Consider the following 22,057-nt stretch of genomic DNA (forward strand, 5'->3'; position numbering starts at 1 on the left):
AAATCTGAAAATGAACTAAACTTGAAAATTCTCTTTATGTACAGAAAAACGAAAGAAGGAAAAGAGCTTAACTAACTAACAACAATTAATAATAGCTAACTAACGTTCTAACTAAACAACTAACTCCTGTTAATTGGTAAATTTTTTGGTAGCCCCCCTCAAGATGGAGTGTACAAATTTTGGGGACCCATCTTAGACAAAAAGGAATGAAAAGAATGACAAGGTAGGGGCCTAGTCAGGAAATCAGCGAGTTGATTGTGAGAGCTGATAGGAAGGTGGATGAATGATGCCATTCTGAAGCTTTTGCCGATCAATAATGTGCTCTGTTCATTTATGGTGAAGGTTTTTTTTGATAATTTCTTCACTTATTCAAAAAACCAATTACATCAGTATTTGAGGAGAGTCCTGAACCCTTCAAGGAAACTAAAAAAACTAACTAATAAGGAAACTTGTACATTAGTAAACTAACTAATAAGGAAAAACACCTATACATTAGGAAACTATAATCCCTTAAATTAAGCAAACAAAATAACTCCACAATCTTCAGTAGTAACACTCTCCCTCAAGCTAGTGAGTGGATGTCTTGCATTCTCAACTTGTCAGCTATCTCTTGAAACCTCGAAGTAGCTAATCCTTTGGTTTGAATATCAACTAATTGGTTTCCTGATGTCATGTGAGGAATGGTGATGAGTCCATTGTCAATTTTCTCTTTAATAAAGTGTTTGTCCACTTCTACGTGTTTCATTCGGTCATGTTGAACTAGGTAGTGAGCTATAATAATAATTTTTTTGTTATCATAGTATAACTTCATTGATCCACTTCCTTTGATCATTAAATCTTTTAGGATTATTTTAATCCAAAGAAGTTCACAAAGACCAAGAACCATTGCACTTTCTAGACTTGGTTTGGCCACAACATTTTGTTTCGTTCTCCTCCAAGTAACCAAATTTCCTCTTATGAAAGTGCAATGGCCCGTGGTTGTCCTTCTAACTGTAAAGGATCATGGATAGTTAGTATTAGTGTATGCTTTTATTGTCAGGTCACTTCCTCTTTTGAATATATTCCCTTTTTCTAGAGTCGTCTTTAAGTACCAGAGAATCCTTTAAACTGCTTGTAGATGCTCTTCCTTATGATCATGAATGAATTAACTAACTACGCTCATAGCATAAGCGAAGTTAGGCCTGGTGTGTTTGAGATAAATTAATCTTCCTATTAGCCTCTAATAGGGTCCTTTATCAACAGTTGCTCCCTCCATACTTTCTTGGCCTATTCGATGACTTAGGTCAATAAGAGTGCTCAAAGGTTTGCACCCAAGTACCTGTCTCCTTGAGCAAGTTGAGTATGTACTTTTGTTTGGATATAAATATCCCTTGTTTGGAGTATGCTACTTCAATCCCAATGAAGTACTTTAACCTACCAAGCTCTTTCATTTCAAACTCTCGAGCCAATTGTGTTCCCAGTTTTATCTTCTCTTCTTCGTCACTCTTAGTAAATATGATATCATCTATGAATACCAATAAGACTATGATCTTTCCCTTACCCAAGTGTTTTAAAAACAAAGTGTGATCAACATGACTGGTTGTAGCCAAACTTCATCTTAGCCTTAGTGAATCTCCTAAACTAGGCTCTTGGTGATTGTTTTAGCCAATAGAACGCTTTCTTCAATTCAAATATTTTATTAGGGCCAAACTTGTCATCAAATCTCGGTGGTGGTTCCATATACATCTTTTCTTCCAAATTCTCATAAAGAAAGGAATTTTTTTTTTTTTGGGGGGGGGGGGGGTCATATTACTTGATTTCCCATTCAAAGTGCACTATTAGAAATAAGAAAATTCACACCGTGTTCATCTTTACCACCGATGCAAAGGTCTCTTGATAATCCACCCCATAAGTCTATGTATATCCTTTTGCAACTAACCTTGTCTTGTACCTTTCAATAGCTCCATTTTTCTTGAATTTCACAATATAGACCCATTTATAGCCAACTGCTCTCTTTTCCTTGGGACACACAATAATATCGCAAGTCCCATTCTTTTATAAGGCTCTCATCTCCTCCTCCATTGCATATGTCTAGTCCCTGTCCTTTAAAGCATCATACGTTGTTTTGGGTATTTTGATTGAGTTCAAGGTAGAGAGGAAACTTTTTTACTAAGAGGATAGCTTATGTGAGGAGATAAAGTTTGTTATGGGAAGTTGGATACACTTTCATGTTCCTTTTCTCATGGTAATGGGAAGGTTAAGATCACAACTTAGGTGGTCATCACAAAAGACAATATTGTTAGTTTCAAAAATTGGTAAGTTCAAAGTGCTTTCATTCTGTGCTTGGGATTTGCTCTTGAACTTGCTTTAGTACTTGCGAGGGTCATACTCTTTTTTAATATTGTTTCAAGGGCTTTGATAAGGGAGAACTTGGAGGAGTCTAGTTTTCAGATGTGGGATTGGTAAAAATTTTGACACTGGCAGATTCAATGGCAATAGATTTAGGACTAACATTGTTGGCAATGATAAGCTTAATCTTGAAAATGAGATCTTCGACTTGTTTAATAGTTTCTAGAGTGATAGCATTGGTGAAGTTGGAGTTTTGTGAGGATGAGGATGATGGATTATCAAGGAGGTTTGTATGTATTTCTAAAAAAGATATTGAACTTGAGCACACGTCTTCTTTGGATTGCTCCCCCTGAAAATGAGTGGGAGGAGACTTATAAAAAGGCTCGGACTCATTGAATGTGACATTAAGGGATACAATGGTTTGCTAACTAGAAGGATCATAGCTCTTGTAACCCTTTTGTGTGGAAAAGTAACCAATAAAAATGCACTTTTTGCTTGGGGCTCCAATTTAGTTCCTCGATTTTTATGTTGGAGACAGATTATGATTAGAAACAATGTCTAGAAAGAGTTTGGACAATGTGTTTACGGGACTATGATTTTCTAGGACTCTAGAAAGAAGAGGATATTGATGAGATAAGTAACTGTTAGAACAACTTTCCCCTTAGAAACTTGGGAGCATTTGACTGAAATAAAAATGAATGACTTTTAGGAGATGATGATTTTTTCTTTTTGCAACGCCAACTTGTTGTGGTGTTTCAACACATGAGGACTGATGAATAGTGCCATCCCTTGTGAAAAAAGAAGAAAGAATCTGATTGAAATAATCTCTAACATTATCTAATCAAAACCTTTTTTATCTTTTTCTTGAACTAAGTGAAAATTATTTTTTGAAATTGGGGAAACAATGAGCTAAGTTTAGATTTGTCTTTCATTAGAAACAACCAAGTAATACGAGTGTAGTTATCAATAAAAGTTACAAACCATTTTTCCCCATGAATATCAAGAATTTTTTAAGGCCCCCAAATATTAGAATATATAAACAAAAAGGTTTGTTGCATTTTGTTGAATTTATTGGAAATGAAGTACGACAATATTTTCTAAATTTACAAACTTCATGCTGAAAATTCAAAGTAGCCATATCATTAAACAGAAAAGGAAACATGTGTTCTAAAAGAGGAAAAGGTGGATGACCAAGTCAAATGTGGTGTGCCCAAATTGTATTCTTCTTGGATATAGTTAAAAAGGCTTAAGAGATGGTGGATTGGGTTCTCTTTATTTGACCACCTCCAAGGTCCTCAAGATAGTACAACTCATCACATTCTCTAGCAAATCCAATCGTCTTTCCCGATGTTCGATCCTGGAAGACACAATGAGAGTCAAAAAAGATTATTTTGCAATGGAACTCTTTAGCAATTTTGTGGACATAAATAAGATTGGTTGAAAGTTTCGGGATATGAAGGACATCTTTAAGGGATATTGAGGGGGGAAAGATGAAGACTTCCCTGCCCAGAAATGTTAGTAGCAGACCCGTTAGCTACAGTAATTTGTTGGTTTCCTAAAATGGGTTTATATGAATCAAAGAAAAGGACAATGGGGGTAATATGGTTAATTACCCCTGAATCTGCAACCCATTTACCCAATTGCTTAGTATTTAATGCTTTAAAAGAGTTAGTCATGAGACACATACTAGTTTAGGCAAGAGAACAAAAACTTGAAGATTTGTCGAGAGAGTCAAGAAGACATCTCAATCTTCCTATGTCTTCTTTGTTGAATTCTGTGAACTCTTTCTTGTCTGGTTTTGTAGCTTTAATTAGTGGTTTTTTTTCATTGTCTACATTAGCCTAATTATGCACTTGGCCTTTGAAACCTCTAGTTCATGCTAAAACTTGGGCCTTGCCATGTAACCTACAGTCGTACTTGCAAGTATAACGTGCTTTGTTGCTATAGGTACACCATAGTCCATCTTTACTAGATGGATTCTTTGATTCAATAGGCCAAGGATGATCATTCCCTTTATTCCTTCATTCTCCAGGTCTACAAGAGACCATTGTTCAAGCCTCTTGTGTACGAGGTTCCAAAATAACACCTCGTCGGCTTTCTTCAACACGAACAATTAAAAGACTCTCACGGAGAGTTGGTGTGGGATCCTTACCAAGAATTTAAACTCTCATTTGGTCATATATATTTTGCATTCAATCCTACAAGGAATTCAAATACTTGATCATTCTCTCCCTTACTTGGTAGAACCAACTTGAATCTTCAACTCATAAATCAAAGCTCCATCATTCTTCTTGGAGTAGGTTTGTTGTAGATTCTCCCATATGGCCCTTGTGGTGGTAAAGAACATTAGATTCTTACTAATATATGGATTCATGGAATTCCATAACCATGTCATGATCATCGATTCTTCCTCATCCCATGCTTTGAATCCTTGATCCTTTTCTTTCAAGCTAGTATCTACGAGATGATTTATCTTTTCACGTCCCTTAAGAAATGTGAAAACCACCTAACTCCATTTTAGGTAGTTAGTCCTATCAAGGCCGTAGAGAAAATTCATAATCTGGAAATCATTCCCTGTTCCTATCGTTGTGAAAGTCGTTAGTGTGGCCAAAGATTCACCCAAAGCAGTTGAAGTAGTATTAGTAGAAGTAGTCAACATATTGTGAATAAGAAGAAATAATGAAAAAAAAGGAACTGCAATGAAGGTAGAATCATAGGAATATGGAGACGATTAAGGTTGGAAAGAGAACAAGAGAAGCCCTAGGAAAGAGGCTCTGATACCATAAATATTTTTTTGATAATTTCTTCAGTATTTAAGGTGAATCCCGAACCCCTCAAGGAAACTAGAAAAATTAACTAATAAGTAAACCTATGTTATATATGAGCCCTAAAGACAAATTCTAGTAACATAAAGGGACTCCATCTTGTAATTTTTTAAATATTATTTAAATGACAAGTTTATATTTTTATTTAAATTTTAATATAGTTTAAATTAAAAATATATATCCATTAGTATAATAAGGAGTGGATACCATTATTAAGAGTTAAGAATATAAGTTGTGCATAATCCACAATTTGTCATACTATAAACATATTCCTGGCCGTAAAATTCATAATCTAGATAATAGCGACTCATAAAGGCCAGCACATGTCTTTCTCCTTGTTCAGTATGAGATATTAAAAGATAAGGTTGGTGAGTCTCTTGCCATTCTATATGAGATATGGAAGGAAGATGAATGGGTGTTCGTTATAAGAACGAGTTCATTGAACGGGACTGTTAACATTGAATCACATAAGTTTTATCTCATGACTTAATAATTCAATATTAACTACAAATGTGCAACTAGTCCTTAGACTTGAGATAACATGAATATCTATATATTAGTGAATTAGAATATCAGCGATATTATATGGTTGTTCTAGTCACAAATGATCATACGTATCTATGTGCCTAGTTTAGTAATGCATGAGGTTTGTGTGCATCAAACATGGAATCTATCACCTTGAGATATATGAGGAAGATATCCTATACAATCCAATAATCACTTAAGGATGTGTAACACCCCGCCTCGCCGGGCGTGCCACTATAAGGAGTTACCAATTTTTTTTTTTTTTTTTTGCCAATACATAAGATCTATACACATGCAGTGTTTCGAAAGAACAATCTTCACATGCAACAAAATCTCAGAACCCCAGTCCAACCTTTGTATTATTAAGACCAACATATCTAAACTAAACAAAGCATAACCTCACGTAGCGAAAATAACAAATCTTAACATCATAAGTTATTACAACCGTTTAAACAAATAGCCTTCCAAACAAAAAAAGGATTACATAACTAAAAGAAAACATAAATATCATTTAACATGCTCGTACTTCCTCAACTTTATCCGGTCACGTCCACATCCCTGTTGTGACCCTCATCTGAAATGTTTGAATGTTCCAGGGGCAGAACCCAAATTAGATGTTGAATCATCTAAGTGATGGCACATAAAACAGTTTTATAAAATGCATAACACGAACGTAAGCATGGCATATACATAAAACAATACGACACATCAACCTTGAGAAATCTCCCTGGCATACTCAACCTCCCGTGAAAAATCCATTCCACACACCTTGTCGCGACATACTTAATCCCCGGGTGCCCAACATCGTCACTCGATCAACAGAGATTAACCTTGCCCCATTCTCAAGAAGACCCCATCCCGTCCCATCGGACTATTACATGATTTCAATATAATAATGTAATGAAAACCATTTGCCACACAATTTCACAAATCATATTCAGTTGATGCATCACGTGAAAAATAACTTGATATGCACGATATGCGTAAAACAAAAGGCAGCATAACCATATATAAATCAACCACCTCAAGTGAAACCGTAAGGTAAACCTCAGAATGAACCACCCACATAAATCATACTAGATTTTGAAAAGACTGCTCACTCACCTTATTTTGAGAAAAAGTCAATTTTTGCCTCGTAAAGCGTGCTAAGCCTCAATAGTCATGCAATCATTTCCTCTAACAGTCAAGGCATCTCATATTTACCATCGGGGCTATAGAAATCAATATTTCTATTTTTTCCACAATTTCTTCAATTTTCCCTACTTTTCTCTATTTTTCCAAACCTTTCTTTTCTTCAAAAATTCATAATAAATACCTAACACATAATTTCTCCAAATATTTTTGCACAAATACTCCTAAAATATTTTTACAAAAATAAAAAAATTAATTTCGGAACCAGAATGTACCTCACGCATCAAGCAAGTGGGCTGCGTCTGAAGTTCACGCATGTACCCATGCACCTTGTCTTCCCAGGTAGTCTTCTCTGACGACGGCCACCGACGACGACCCCCAACGGCCAAACGACAACCCCCAATGCATTAATTGCCGCTATGTGCAATTCATTCCAACGAATTAATTGTCATTTTCTCACGCCAAAATAATGTTTTATTACTTATTTTTTATATTAATTAAATTTAACATTGCAACTTTCTCACGCCAAAATAATTTTTTATTATTAATTTTTTATATTAATTAAATTTGAGCTTACCTGAAAGGCTCCTAACTGTTGGATTTGAGGAGAAGGGCCCTAGGCAGCCTATACCCAGGGTCAGCACTGTCTGCCGACGTGGTCCCTCTCAAGTCTCTGCTCTCTTCTTCAGTTCTGTTAGTAGCACATAGCAGCTACCAATACCAAGCACCCGCGCCACATTTCCTTTGCAGAAAAGGGAGTGAAAATAATCTGATTATATATATATATATTGATGCTCAGAATATTTACATATTATTTCTTGAATTATTTCTCTTGTGTTTTTTTATTAATTTGTTTTGCAGATTTCAATTCGAATATCAAATCTAATCAGGTTCTATTGTTTCTTGTTCAATTACATTTGAATTTGATATTGTATTGATTTTAATATTTAAATTGCTCAGTTGCATTTGAATTTAATATTATATTAATTTTTGCATTTAAATTGATTTATTATGTCCACTAAAAAATATTTGTCTGGAAATGAAAAAAGAAAAAAATAAAAAAAAAACTCAGGAGTTTATTCTATCTCAAGCAGGAGCATTGGATAAATTTGTTACTAGGAACATTAGTAATACAATAGTAAATGAAGAGTGTGAAATTTGATAGATAAAGAGATTCAAAACAACATGCAAGAACAACATGAATTAGGAGATGCTGAAAATAGAAATAAGGAAGAATATAAAGATTTAGATACAGAATGCTCAACTTACCCTTTGGACATAACTGATCCAAATAATTGAAAAAATATTGATCAAAATTTTATAGACTTGTTGGTAGAAAAAGGTCCTATAAGAGGTCAAGTGGTTGATTTTCCTAAAAATTCAGAAAATAGGCATTTCTCTTCTACATATTACACTCGTCATTTATCAAATGGCGAGAAGAGTGATAGAAAATGGTTGATATACTCTATTTCATTAGATAAAGTATTTTTCTTTTGTTGCAAATTATTTAAACAAGAACAAAATAATATTCAATTAGCTAATGAAGGGACAAATGATTGGAAAAATCTTAGTTCTAAACTGAAAAGCCATGAAACAAGTAGTGGGCATATGGATAACACGAGAAAATGGATTGAATTAGAAAAATGATTACAAAAGAATTTAACAATTGATAAACCTTTGCAAGATCAAATCAACAAAGATATAAAACATTGGAAAGAAGTTTTTGCGAGAATAATTTCAATTGTTAGCTTTCTTAGTAAGAATAATTTGGCATTTCGTGGAAGTAATGAAAAATTATATGAAGAAGATAATGGAAAATTTCTAGGTTTGATTGAAATGATCGCTGAATTTGATCCAATTATGAAAGAACACGTTCGACGTATTTAAGAAAAGAAAATTCACTATCATTATCTAAGTCACAAAATTCAAAATGAATTCATACTCATGTTGGCAGGTGAGATCAAAAGTGCAATAATTAAAATAGTTAAAGAAGCAAAATATTTTTCAGTAATACTTGACTGTACACCCGATATAAGTCATGAAAAACAGATGTCTCTAATCATACGATGTGTAAATGTCTCAACAAGTCCAGTTAAGATAGAAGAGTTTTTTTTAGGATTCCTTAAGGTAGACGATACTTCAGGGCAAGGACTGTTTGAGGAATTAATAAATACTTTACAAACACTTGAAGTTGATCTTAGTGATTTAAGAGGTCAAGGTTATGATAATGGTTCTAATATGAAAGGAAAGCATAAAGGTGTGCAAAAAAGAGTATTAGAAGTAAATCCAAGGGCTTTTTACACTCCGTGTAGTTGTCATAGTCTTAATCTTACAGTATGTGATATGGAAAATTCATGCATAAAGGTTAAATCTTTTTTTGGAATTGTGCAATGCTTATATATATTGTTTTCATCTTCTACAAAACGATGGAAAGTTTTGCAAGATAATGTGGAAGGCCTAACACTTAAGCAACTATCACAAACTCGTTGGGAAAGTCGAGTTGAAAGTATTAAAGCAATAAGATTCCAAGCTCCACAAATAAAAAATGCTTTAACTCATTTGATGGAAACATGTGAAGACCCTAAGGCATTTCGAGATGCTAAAAGTCTATTAAAAGACATTATGGATTTTGAGTTCTTGTTTGGTATGATTATTTGGTATAATATATTGTCTGCTATTAATAGAGTAAGCAAAATGTTACAAAGTAACGATATGGTCATTGATGTTTCTATAAGTCACTTGAAAGCACTTATTTCTTTTTTTGAAACATATAGAGAAACTAGATTTGAATCTGATATGATTATTGCTACTCAAATGGAAGTTGAACCTATTTTTCAAGAAAAACGTATTATTCGTAGAAAGAAACAATTTGATGGAAATGCCAATGATGAGATAACACATTCAGTTGAAGAATATTTTAGAGTTGATTATTTCTTATATGTAGTTGATCAAGCTCTTTTTTCGCTTAAGTGTAGGTTTAAACAACTTCAAGAATATGAAAATATTTTTGGATTTCTATTTGATTTGAAAAAATTATATTCTACAGATGATGATTGTTTAAAGAGATCGTGTAATAAGTTAAAAGAATTTTTAAAATACAAGACGGATTCAGATATTGACGGACAAGAGTTATTCTCTGAGTTGAAAGTTGTGAGATGTTTGTCAAAATAGGCCAAGAAGGCAATTGAAGTGTTAGACTACATGAAGACAATGGATTGTTGTTTTCCGAATGTGTGGATCGCATATAGAATACTTCTGACCATACCAGTTACAGTTGCTTCTACAGAACGAAGTTTCTCAAAGTTGAAATTGATAAAATCTTACATTCGGTCAACAATGTCACAAGAAAGGTTGAATGGATTGGCGATGGTGTCTATTAAAAAATATATGTTGGAACAAATTGATTGTAATAGTTTAATTGTTGATTTTTCATCTAAAAATGCTAGAAGAGTAAATTTAAAGTGAAATATTATGAATTTTAAACTATTATTGTGATAATTTTGAATGTTTTTATATAATAAAAAATTTTATTCATATTTGTTATATATAATTTTATTTTTAAATGTTGAGAATTTCATATAAAATTTTGTGTAGGCCCCTAAAATCAAATTTCGCTTAGAGCCCTTAAAATGTTAGGGCCACAATAAAACTTAAAAGTTACAAAATAAGAAAGAAGTTGAGCAGAAGACGAGAGGCAAAGCAGGAGTTTGAAGGAAAGTGAAGTTTTGTTGCATTAATGCTTGCTTTTATTTTAATTATAAAATATTATATATATATATATCTACATAGCCAAGCAGCCCTCTCCAGATGCCAACTATCAAATCAATTTTAAATTTCTTTCTTGTGCATTCGGACTTTGGAGCACACTGTCCTATGCGTAGTTCACTGCAAGTCTGCAATGCATTAATTGCCACTATGTGCAATTCATTCCAATGAATTAATTGTCATTTTCTCATGCCAAAATAATGTTTTATTATTAATTTTTTATATTAATTAAATTTGAGCTTACCTGAAAGGCCCCTAACCATTGGATTTGAGGAGGAGGGCCCTAGGCAGCTGCCGAGGCAGCCTATACCCAGGGCCGGCACGCACTGAGGCCATGTAGCTGTGAAATTTGCCAAGGCCTTGGGCGTCAAAGTCACAGTAATCAGTGCCTCTCCTGCCAAGAAGCGGGAGGCTATTGAACGTCTTGGTGCCGATTCATTTTTGGTCAGTCGCGACCAAGATCAAATGCAGGTAGCCATTGTTCCTTCAATTTGTTACAATTAATAAGGAGTAAGAGTTACAAGGATTTTGGCGAATAAAAGGACATAGATGTAAATGACATGATAGGACAAAAGCTTGAAATATGTCGTTTTTGTTATTGTAATGTGGAATATTAACTTTCTTTTTAATTGGGCTCGTTTAAATGTGAACAGACGGCTATGGGCACAATGGATGGCATTATTGATACGGTCTCAGCTCCTCACTCTATTCTACCACTGGTTAGTTTGTTGAAGACTCAAGGAAAACTCGTCATGGTTGGCGCACCAGAGAAGCCACTCGAGCTTCCAGTCTTTCCTCTGCTCCTGGGTAATTACTGAGACATTAAGAAACTCTACATCTTTAATCCTTGAATGGGATAATCAAAAGAATTATGCCTAATTAATATGGTAGGATGTGAAAAAATTGCAGGAAGAAAGATAGTGGGAGGGAGTTGCATAGGAGGCATGAAGGAGACACAAGAGATGATTGACTTTGCAGGAAAACACAACATAACAGCAGATATTGAAGTCATTCCAATGGAATACGTAAACACTGCAATGGAACGCCTTGGGAAAGCCGATGTTCGATATCGATTTGTTATAGACATAGCCAACACACTGAAAGATGCTTAGTCTTCTTGCCCCGTGTGAATTTTGCTTCTTCGACACTACTCGTTTATTGTTGGGCGGTCCGATAAGACGATCGACTTTTTACGGTTTGTTTAATTGTTTGTGTGAAGCTTATTGGGCCCTAGCCTCTGGCGAACGTTGTACTGAAGTCTATTTTACATGAATAATAACACCATGTTTTGGAATATGGTAGAATCAGTGACAGATTCAGAAAGCATGTGGGCTGTGGACTGCGGGAGGTGAACAGAAAATAAAGAGCTGTTGAGGATGACACGAGCTAAAACTCAGTTTAGCCCTTCCCTGAATCTGCCTTTGAGTAGAAGTGTTACGCTTGCGTATTTCTTCTCTCTCTCTCTCTCTCTCTCTCTCTATATATATATATATATATATATATAAATAACTAATAAATGCCACCTTCCCTTATTTGAGTAAATTTTGTAGCTTATGCCAATCAGAAGATAAAATATGGAAAGATCTATTCATGGGCATGACATGAAATTATTAATTATTCCCATAATATATAGAAGTTTAAAAAGTTTGGTGTAATGGCAATATCTATCCCATTTGTTGGGAAGTTCCTTTCTTTGATGAAGTCAAACAGTTTACTTACGGAAATAATAGTGTAATACACTAACATATAATTTTATAGGATATAATTAATTAGTTAAAAGCATGAATTCTATCTCATCACTTATTATCTATAATCATACTTTTAATGTGATAGCTATGGATTACCTGCTATGTGTTTTTTTTAAAGGAAGATACAAAAAAAAAAAAAAAAAAATCAATGCAAGATAATTTGATGGTCATGTGAACATACTTAAATATTAGTACAGACGCTACACATACAATAACAATCAAACAAGACAAAAAGTATTGAAAAATGATTCATGCTTATTTTCATCAATATAAAAAATTTGAATCTGATCGAACTCTCAATTCCTGATGCATCGTTGGTCTATAATCCAACTTGCTATGAGCAAATTTTAAGGATACTATTGCCAAATAGATGGCAGAAATCAAAGTGGAATAATAGAACAAGATAAGGTAAATTCACTCGTTATCCTTTTATTGATAATTATTAATATTATGCTAATAGTCATTGTTATTGACATTATTTTTTAATTTATTAGATTTCTCAAGCAATAGAGATGTACAAGAGCCTACAAAAGTTTGCTTTTACATTTTTACATTGCTGGCATGAGTTATGACATGCAGCCAAATTATCCAAGAATTCATCGAAGGAAAAATCTAAAATTTCTTAAAATGCAAATCTAGCAATATTATCACCATCTACTCCTGATTCGAAGAACCTATGTGATATTGATATTCAAAACAACATGCCTTCATTGGAACAACCACTTAGAAAAAATGCTACAAAAGAATATGGACGAAAAGATAAATCCAAAGTGATAGAAGCTTTTGCTGAGGAAATAAAAAACATGTTGACGGAAATAATTGAAAAGAAAACGCAGTCCAAAATGATTTTAATTGAGCAAGCGAATGAGATGTTAATGTTGAAAAGAGATCAAGAAGAACTAGCTAGGAAGAAGGCAGAATGAGCTAAGAAGAAGGTAGAACTAGAAAGAAGATGGGAAGAGTGAGAACAAATGCTTTATAAAGAAAAAATTATTGGGATTGATACTAGTAATATGGATGAACTTAAAGCTGAATATTACAAAGCTCTCATGATTAAAATGGATGTTCCAATTCCTCGATACTTGCTTTAGACCATAAATTGATCTTTTCAGGAAACGCACTTGATGTGGATAAGTGGACTCAAATTCACTCAATTGTTCCATATAAATATTTTTTTTAAGAAATCCATTCATAAAAGTCGTCTTAATGTCCATCTGCCACATCTCATAGTCATAGTAAGTAGTTATAGCTAACATCATCCTAATAGACTTCAACATAGCGATTGGTGAGAAAATCTCATCATAGTCAATACCTTAACGCCGACGATAACTCTTTACTACCAACTAAGATTTATAGGTCGAAACATGTTCATCTGAACTGATCTTTCTTCTGAAGATCCATTTACACCCGACATGAACAATTTGTTCAGGTGGATCTACTGAGACCCAGACCTAGTTGGAGTACATAAACTTCATCTCAAATACCATCGTTATCTACCATTTCAAGGCATCGATATCAGATATTGCCTCCTCATAGGTGGTATGGTTAACCAACTTGTCACTGTCCTCATACAAGAATAATTCATGTATCCCCTCTACTAATAAACCATACCATCGATTCAGAGGATGGGGCACTCTACTAGACCTATGGGGAACCTGTGGATGATCTCCCTGAGTTGATTCACCATACTCAATAATCTGATCATGCATTTGTGGAATAAAAAACTGCTCTTTCGTCAGATTTATTTTCTTTCCCATACCACCCTCTTGAATGAACTCTTCTTGCAAGAAAATGACATGCCTAGCAACCATAACTCTTGGGTCAGTTGAAAAATAGATATAATACCCTAAACTATCTTTAGGATATCCCCCTAAACCACTCTTCTTAGATTTAGGATCCAATTTCTCTGTTCTCAAACTCTTTACAAAAATCGGGCAACCCTAAATCCTAACATGCTTAAGACTTGAAGGTTTCCTAGCCCATATCTCATATGGTGTGGTTGAAATAGATTTAGTTGGTATTTTATTTATCAAATAAATCACAGTAAGAATAGTATATCTGTAACACCCCGCCCCATTGGAGGGCGTGCCACTATGCTGGGGCCCATCATATACATACATATTCCCTTTCCTTATACATTTCTCATACATCAAATGCCGTATGTCAAAGGGAAACCCCTCCAGCAAATCATTAAAAATGCAGAAGCGATAATCGAAACCTGATATGGTACATACCTAAATTCACCTTATATTATATCATAAAGAATTCGTACCATATATTACATCATATCTTTAACAGCCTTAATACATGAAGAATCCATAATATTCTAACAAGACTAAACATCAATAAAGCATTAGCTAAAACATCTTCGAGTTAGCTTGCTGAATCATCGGTCACGCTCTTACGTGCCGTCATATCTCAACCTGCTCCTTGCCCTAACTGTAAGTCTAAAACTGGAACGTTGAATGTTCTAGGGGTATAACCCATTAGAAGATGAAACTTCTAGTGAGGGTTCAAAAACATATATATGAATGCATGATGCAATAACATGAACAACATTTGCCCTTTAATGTAACTTCTTAGGCCCACCAGCCCGACTAGGAATTCTAGGCAAATCCCGAACCTTTGCAGGATAAGCCTAACGTTATTCCCTCAATGCCCTAGGGGAATTACGGCTACACTCTGGGGGCGACATCCTATTCCCATGCACAAATATCAATATGACAATAATATCGTGCAATACAAATATCACGACTTTCCATGCAATATGACAAATGAATATCGCATTCATAAATAGCATGCATATATAACAATCATATCATAAATATAAGTTCTTGTGAGAATACCACTCACCTTTGCCCAAAGATCAAGACACATTGAAAAGCGTGTATTACCTCGATATGCGTGCTCGACCTCGATTCTCGTGCCAACTCTCAAAAATTGCACCAATTTCATCATCTCGATCACTTCAATCATAAAATAATATTTAATCACTAAATATTCTCAATATTCTATTTATTTCCCATTTTCCTTCATTTTTCCTTTTAAAAATCTCAATAATTACATCGGGACTATTTCCTTAAATCTATCTTCACAACAATTCATAATATGCTATGAACATCAAAGGAAAAATACTGAACTTACCCGGATGTTGCGTTTTCACACAAAACGAGGCTCTTTGGCTCTAAAATCAAGACATCGGGAATCCCAACTTCAGATCTTTTTGCACAGACCTCCGTAAAATAATTTTCCATATTTTTCAGCATTTTTTCTCAATTTTTCCCATGCTCCACGCGCCGGCACGTGCTAGGACGAGTGGCGGCGCGTGAGGGACAGCGCGTGCTGACCGCGCGCCGGTCATCTTCCCCAGCTTCGGCACACCGACGATCTGAGATTTCTCCACCACTTTAAAGCCCTCTTTTAGTTGATCACTTTGGCCAAGTTTGAGCTTGAAAGGAGCATCGGAGGTGCCCCAACCGGAGGCTTGAAGCCTCGGCCAACTGTCCGCCTCCATTTTCTGGCGACCCCTCGAATGCCCTTCAAACCTCCATGAAAATGGCCCAAATTCTCCAGAATGCATCCTTAGGGCATGAGCAACAAAAGCCCTATACTTTGGGGGCACAATTCGTTCAATATGCCTTAAGATAATCAATAAACTCAACAATCAAATATTCACCTTCTCGATCTAATCGAAGAATCTTGATACTTTTTCATATTTGATTTTCTACTTTAGCCTTGAATTATTTGAATTTTTCAAATACTCTAGACTTGTACTTCATTAAATACATGTAACCATGTCGTGACAAAAATCATCAGTAAAAATTACAAAGTAGACATAACCCGTGACGACCTGAATTTACCTTAGTTTCTTTTTAAACATGCTTTAATAACACCAATTGCAACACCCTTAATTTCTCTCAATTTCTCGTTTAAACAAATTCTGATAATTATAACGTCTCCATCACCGAAGACCCCATATTCGAGGAATCTAAGAAGGGTCCGTCAGAAAAGGTGGCATAGACACAAAACCCAAATTAGAAACGTCACACATACTTCTTGCTATTAACAACAGAAGCTATACTCATACATCACTATTCATAGACATATACATATTAAGTCAACATACCCACCATAACCCCTCAAGGGTACAACCTAGAACATAAACAAAACATAACTTCGTATTACACATCTCAAAACACCTTCCAAAGAGCTTTTGATTAAGACGACTCTATACACACTTCTACCTCATGACTCCAACTTCACTTGACTCGCTCACTTCTTTAGCCTTACTGTAATGCCCCGTTTTTTCTGAGCGTTAAATAATTCATGGAATTTTAGGGATATTTTTTTTTAACATAAACTTAATATAAATCATTTCTCGACAATCCCGATCTAGCTTCTCAGCATACTAAAATAAGAATCAATAAGCTAAGACAAGTAATCATCACAAACGCAGAAGAAATAATTGAAACCTGATATAGTACATAATCAATTTCACTTTAATCACAATATAAGAATCCATACCATCATATCTTTAATAGTTAAATACATGGAGACTCGTTTCCTGAGGTAATCAACTAAACACCTTAGGTACAATCAAATGATACCTCAATATACATTGTCATTTCTCAACTCGGCTGAAACATATCTAGATCTTCATGAACAGACAGATTATTGGAACAACATACTGAACTCATCGGGCACGTCATCACGTGCCATCTCATCTCATCCACTTCCTTGCCTAAGATGCAAGTCTCAACTGAACGTTTGAATGTTCCAAAGGCATAACTCAATTAGAAGATGAATTTTCTAATGAGGGTTTAAAAACAGATACATGAATGGATGATGCACATACATGAACAACATATGCCCTAGTATAACTTCCCTAGCCCATCAGCCCGGCATCGAACCCTAGGTAGAATCCCGACCTACTTTCAGGATAATCCTAACGTTGTTTCATCAATTGCTCTTGGTGAATTACGGCTACACTATAGGGAGACATCCCATCCCGACACAAGTATCGATATGCCAATAATACCATGTCGAATGAAATATCATAACCATCGATGCAGCAATATATGTATAGATATGACAAGATGTGCATAAAATACATATAACTTAGCCACTTTCTTGACTATCATGCTCAACATAGACAAAATATAACATGTATAAGCTTTCAGGAAAAACCACTAACTTGATGCCCAAAATTCAATAAACCTCAAAAAATGTGTACCACCTCGATTTGTGTGTCGAACCTCAATTTTCGTGCTAAACTTAGAAATCACTTAAACTCAAACCACAATGATCCTATAAATCATATTTATTCAAGAATACATCAATACCTCAATTTCTTCATATTTTTCTTCATTTTTCTCCAATTTTTCTCTTTAATATTACAAATAAATACTTTCTTAACTAATTTCTTTAATATTTTTCCACAACAATTTATAATATTCTAAGAACTTTAAAAGAAAATTCCAGAACTGACCCCAATGTTTGGTTTGCATGCATAACGAGGTTGGTCACTGCGAAAACCGAGAAATTGAAAAGACAAACACCAAAATTTTTTGCACAACCCTTTAGATTTCATTTTTCTCTATTTTTTGACATTCTTTGCAGAATTTTCCAAGCCAGGACGCGCCCTCACGCGCCCATTCTTAATGCTCCACGCGCCCCCATGAGCAGAGGCTGGCTGGTGCATGCACTGCAGGAGCTGGTCTTCTTCCTCGGCCAGATTCTGACGATTTTCGAACATCCCTGGTTTTTTGGCGATTTCTTCTTCGTTTGAGTTCCGTTTCGCCTCCCGTTTGAACCTACGCCTCCCTCTCTTCATCCTCTATAGGATTATAGCGCCTCGATTGAAGCTATTTTCTAACTACTCAAACCCATTTTCTGGCAAAGCTTGTTTTCCCAATGAATATTCGTATCTCCCTGAACTCTCAATGAAAATCGCTCAAAATTTCCAAAAACGATCCTCTAAACATGGAGAACAAAAGCCCCTTATCCATTTCTCTCAATTTTTCTCCAAACTCTTGGATATGAGAGTTTAATTTTTTCCTTCTCCTAGCCATTTCCAAAAACCTCTATTTATAGGCAATTTTGAGCCTTCAAATGCTCGTGCCTGGTCAATCCAACCTCCTTCAGGCTTTTACCTACCCAGGATTAGTCTAAAAACACCATTATTCAACCACTAAACACGGATTTAATGCATCAAAATTCCAACCAAGAAATGATTGAAAATCATGCAAAATTGGCCACCCTCGTGGCCAATGTTGGCTAGGCCCGACCCAAGAGCATCCTTGACAACTTTCCATGAGTATTTCGCCACCAAATTCGATGATGGGAGGTGGTGGTGGAAGCTTGGTCAGCCATGGTAGATTTTCTTTTGCAAAATTGTACTTTGACCTCAGCCTCTTTCCATTTTTGCATTTTGGTCCTTTCCTTGAAGCCCTTGAGGTTCCCAATAGTGCCAATACGATCCATAAGTTCTGTACTTTCATTGCATCTCCGAAGATTCTGAAAAAACTCTATTTCGACCTCCTTCAGACAAAATTAAGAAATTTGCACTTGGCTCGAATCTAAGTTTTGACCATAAACCCTTTTGTTTCTTCCCGAAACTACTGAAGGGTTGTTCCTTATGCAAAATATGAACCTCTTTGTGGTTCCGTTGACTTCCCAGAAGTCTCTTATGATAATTCAATTTTTTAACCTAAATCATAGTTGTATCTTAGCTGTATCGAAAATCGTTTTAAATTAGATTTCTTTCAGTGCTATAAATCATACCTTGAGATGCTCGATTATGCCAGATCATTTTCCTTAGGCATCTTGGCTCCAGGGCACTCTCTGTCGTCAATTCGATCATTTATAACGGTAAGAAATTACCTTATAACCTTAAATTATTCTGTAAATTCCATTTCTGCCCCAAGATAATTTACTCTTAAGTCCTTTGGAAATTCTTGGGTATTACAATTACCCTTACCTAGAATGACTGAAAGAAAGTAAGCATAAGAATCATGGATATCGAGAGACAAATAGAATCATAAGTGACATTTAAGGCTCTTACGCCACATCTCTTATATCACTCTACATGATACAAGATGAAACATGCATTCATGCTCACATGCAATCCTTTAAAACCATAATCATGGGACTGGAGTCCAAAACCCTAGGACCGAAATCCATTTTATAAACATGGGATCGAAGTCCATATCATAAACATGGGACTGAAGTTCATCTCTGAGCCGAAGCTTTCTTTGCAGATTCGTTCGCTGCGCCCATCATGAAGCCTTTACACATGTCACTCGGACCTTCACCAGGTCAAGAATGAATGGGGCAACGCCATCTATCCTTGCCTCCCTGAGTAATTAATTATTTCACTCTTCCCCCCTTTGTTTCTTTCTCTTCTAATAGTTCAATGTCAGTCTCACAGTAGCAATTTTATATATTCAACATTACAGGCATGAGATCGTGGGCGTGGTAATAGAGGTTGGTAGCAAGGTCGAGAAATTCAAACCCGGCGACAGAGTTGGGGTCGGCTGCATGGTCGGATCATGTCGCTCTTGCGATACCTGTACTAACAACCTCGAAAACTATTGTCCAAAAATGTTATTCACCTACAATTCCACCTACCATGACGGAACCCCTAATTTCGGAGGCTATTCCGATATCATGGTGGCTGACGAGCACTTCATCGTCCGCATTCAAGAAAACCTATCTCTTGATGCGTGTGCTCCTTTGCTTTGTGCGGGTATCACTACTTATAGCCCACTCAGATACTATGGACTCGACAAGCCAGGCATGAACGTGGGCGTGGTTGGCCTTGGTGGCTTAGGCCATGTAGCTGTGAAATTTGCCAAGGCCTTGGGCGTCAAAGTCACAGTAATCAGTACCTCTCTTGCCAAGAAGCAGGAGGCTATTGAACGTCTTGGTGCCGATTCATTTTTGGTCAGTCGTGACCAAGATCAAATGCAGGTAGTTATTGTTCCTTCAATTTGTTACAATTAATAAGGAGTAAGAGTTACAAGGATTTTGGCGAATAAAAGGACATAGATGTAAATGACATGATAGGACAAAAGCTTGAAATATGTCGTTTTTGTTATTGTAATGTGGAATATTAACTTTCTTTTTAATTGGGCTCGTTTAAATGTGAACAGACGGCTATGGGCACAATGGATGGCATTATTGATACGGTCTCAGCTCCTCACTCTATTCTACCACTGGTTAGTTTGTTGAAGACTCAAGGAAAACTCGTCATGGTTGGCGCACCAGAGAAGCCACTCGAGCTTCCAGTCATTCCTCTGCTCCTGGGTAATTACTGAGACATTAAGAAACTCTACATCTTTAATCCTTGGATGGGATAATCAAAAGAATTATGCCTAATTAATATGGTGGGATGTGAAAAATTGCAGGGAGAAAGATAGTGGGAGGGAGTTGCATAGGAGGCATGAAGGAGACACAAGAGATGATTGACTTTGCAGGAAAACACAACATAACAGCAGATATTGAAGTCATTCCAATGGAATACGTAAACACTGCAATGGAACGCCTTGGGAAAGCCGATGTTCGATATCGATTTATTATAGACATAGCCAACACACTGAAAGATGCTTAGTCTTCTTGCCCCGTGTGAATTTTGCTTCTTCGACACTACTCGTTTATTGTTGGGCGGTCCGATAAGACGATCGACTTTTTACGGTTTGTTTAATTGTTTGTGTGAAGCTTATTGGGCCCTAGCCTCTGGCGAACGTTGTACTGAAGTCTATTTTACATGAATAATATTAATACCATGTTTTTGAATATGGTAGAATCAGTGACAGATTCAAAAAGCATGTGGGCTGTGGTTTGCGTGAGGTGAACAGAAAATAAAGAGCTGTTGAGGATGACACGAGCTAAAACTCAGTTTAGCCCTTCCCTGAATCTGCCTTTGAGTAGAATTGTTACGCTTGTGTATTTCTTCTCTCTCTCTCTCTCTCTCTCTCTCTCTCTCTCTATCTATATATATATATATATAAATAACTAATAAATGCCACCTTCCCTTATTTGAGTAAATTTTGTAGCTTATGCCAATCAGAAGATAAAATATGGAAAGATCTATTCATGGGCATGACATGAAATTATTAATTATTCCCATAATATATAGAAGTTTAAAAAGTTTGGTGTAATGGCAATATCTATCCCATTTGTTGGGAAGTTCCTTTCTTTGAAGAAGTCAAACAGTTTACTTACGGAAATAATAGTGTAATACAATAATATATAATTTTATAGGATATAATTAATTAGTTAAAAGCATGAATTCTATCTCATCACTTATTATCTATAATCATACTTTTAATGTGATAGCTATGGATTACCTGCTATGTGTTTTTTTCAAAGGAAGATACAAAAAAAAAAAAAAAAAAAAAAATCAATGCAAGATAATTTGATGGTCATGTGAACATACTTAAATATTAGTACATACGCTACACGTACAATAACAATCAAACAAGACAAAAAATATTGAAAAATGATTCATGCTTATTTTCATCAATATAAAAAATTTGAATCTGATCGAACTCTCAATTCTTGATGCATCGTTGGTCTATAATCCAACTTGCTATGAGCAAATTTTAAGGATACTATTGCCAAATAGATGACAAAAATCAAAATGGAACAATAGAACAAGATAAGGTAAATTCACTCATTATCCTTTTATTGGTAATTATTAATATTATGCTAATAGTCATTGTTATTGACATT

At 35.4% G+C, this 22,057-nt stretch overlaps 2 protein-coding genes across 2 annotated transcripts; both read left to right on the plus strand.

Moving 5' to 3' along the window:
- The first annotated feature begins 9,521 nt into the window (after positions 1–9,521).
- LOC127804348 (probable mannitol dehydrogenase) lies at positions 9,522–11,868 on the plus strand. The gene is made up of 4 exons (XM_052341209.1): positions 9,522–9,780; positions 10,906–11,045; positions 11,228–11,381; positions 11,484–11,868. The coding sequence occupies exons 1-4, from the start codon at positions 9,522–9,524 to the stop codon at positions 11,684–11,686; spliced, it is 756 nt and encodes a 251-aa protein (XP_052197169.1). The 3' UTR covers positions 11,687–11,868.
- Position 11,869: 1 nt separating this feature from the next.
- LOC127804350 (probable mannitol dehydrogenase) lies at positions 11,870–21,203 on the plus strand. The gene is made up of 5 exons (XM_052341210.1): positions 11,870–11,922; positions 19,608–19,682; positions 19,780–20,293; positions 20,476–20,629; positions 20,731–21,203. The coding sequence occupies exons 1-5, from the start codon at positions 11,870–11,872 to the stop codon at positions 20,931–20,933; spliced, it is 999 nt and encodes a 332-aa protein (XP_052197170.1). The 3' UTR covers positions 20,934–21,203.
- Positions 21,204–22,057: the final 854 nt, after the last annotated feature.

The sequence above is a fragment of the Diospyros lotus genome, chromosome 6 (assembly GCF_014633365.1).
Source record: "Diospyros lotus cultivar Yz01 chromosome 6, ASM1463336v1, whole genome shotgun sequence".
In the NCBI taxonomy this organism is placed as follows: Eukaryota; Viridiplantae; Streptophyta; class Magnoliopsida; order Ericales; family Ebenaceae; genus Diospyros; species Diospyros lotus.

Bases quoted from the DNA above. Each gene is read 5' to 3' on its own strand.
- LOC127804348 (XM_052341209.1), top strand. From the start codon at position 9,522: ATGGTCATTGATGTTTCTATAAGTCACTTGAAAGCACTTATTTCTTTT. The intron at 11,046-11,227 runs GTAGCCATTGTT...AAATGTGAACAG, and splicing joins GCGACCAAGATCAAATGCAG to ACGGCTATGGGCACAATGGA. The intron at 11,382-11,483 runs GTAATTACTGAG...AAAAAATTGCAG, and splicing joins AGTCTTTCCTCTGCTCCTGG to GAAGAAAGATAGTGGGAGGG.
- LOC127804350 (XM_052341210.1), top strand. From the start codon at position 11,870: ATGGTAGAATCAGTGACAGATTCAGAAAGCATGTGGGCTGTGGACTGC. The intron at 11,923-19,607 runs GTGAACAGAAAA...CCCATCATGAAG, and splicing joins TGGGCTGTGGACTGCGGGAG to CCTTTACACATGTCACTCGG. The intron at 20,294-20,475 runs GTAGTTATTGTT...AAATGTGAACAG, and splicing joins GTGACCAAGATCAAATGCAG to ACGGCTATGGGCACAATGGA.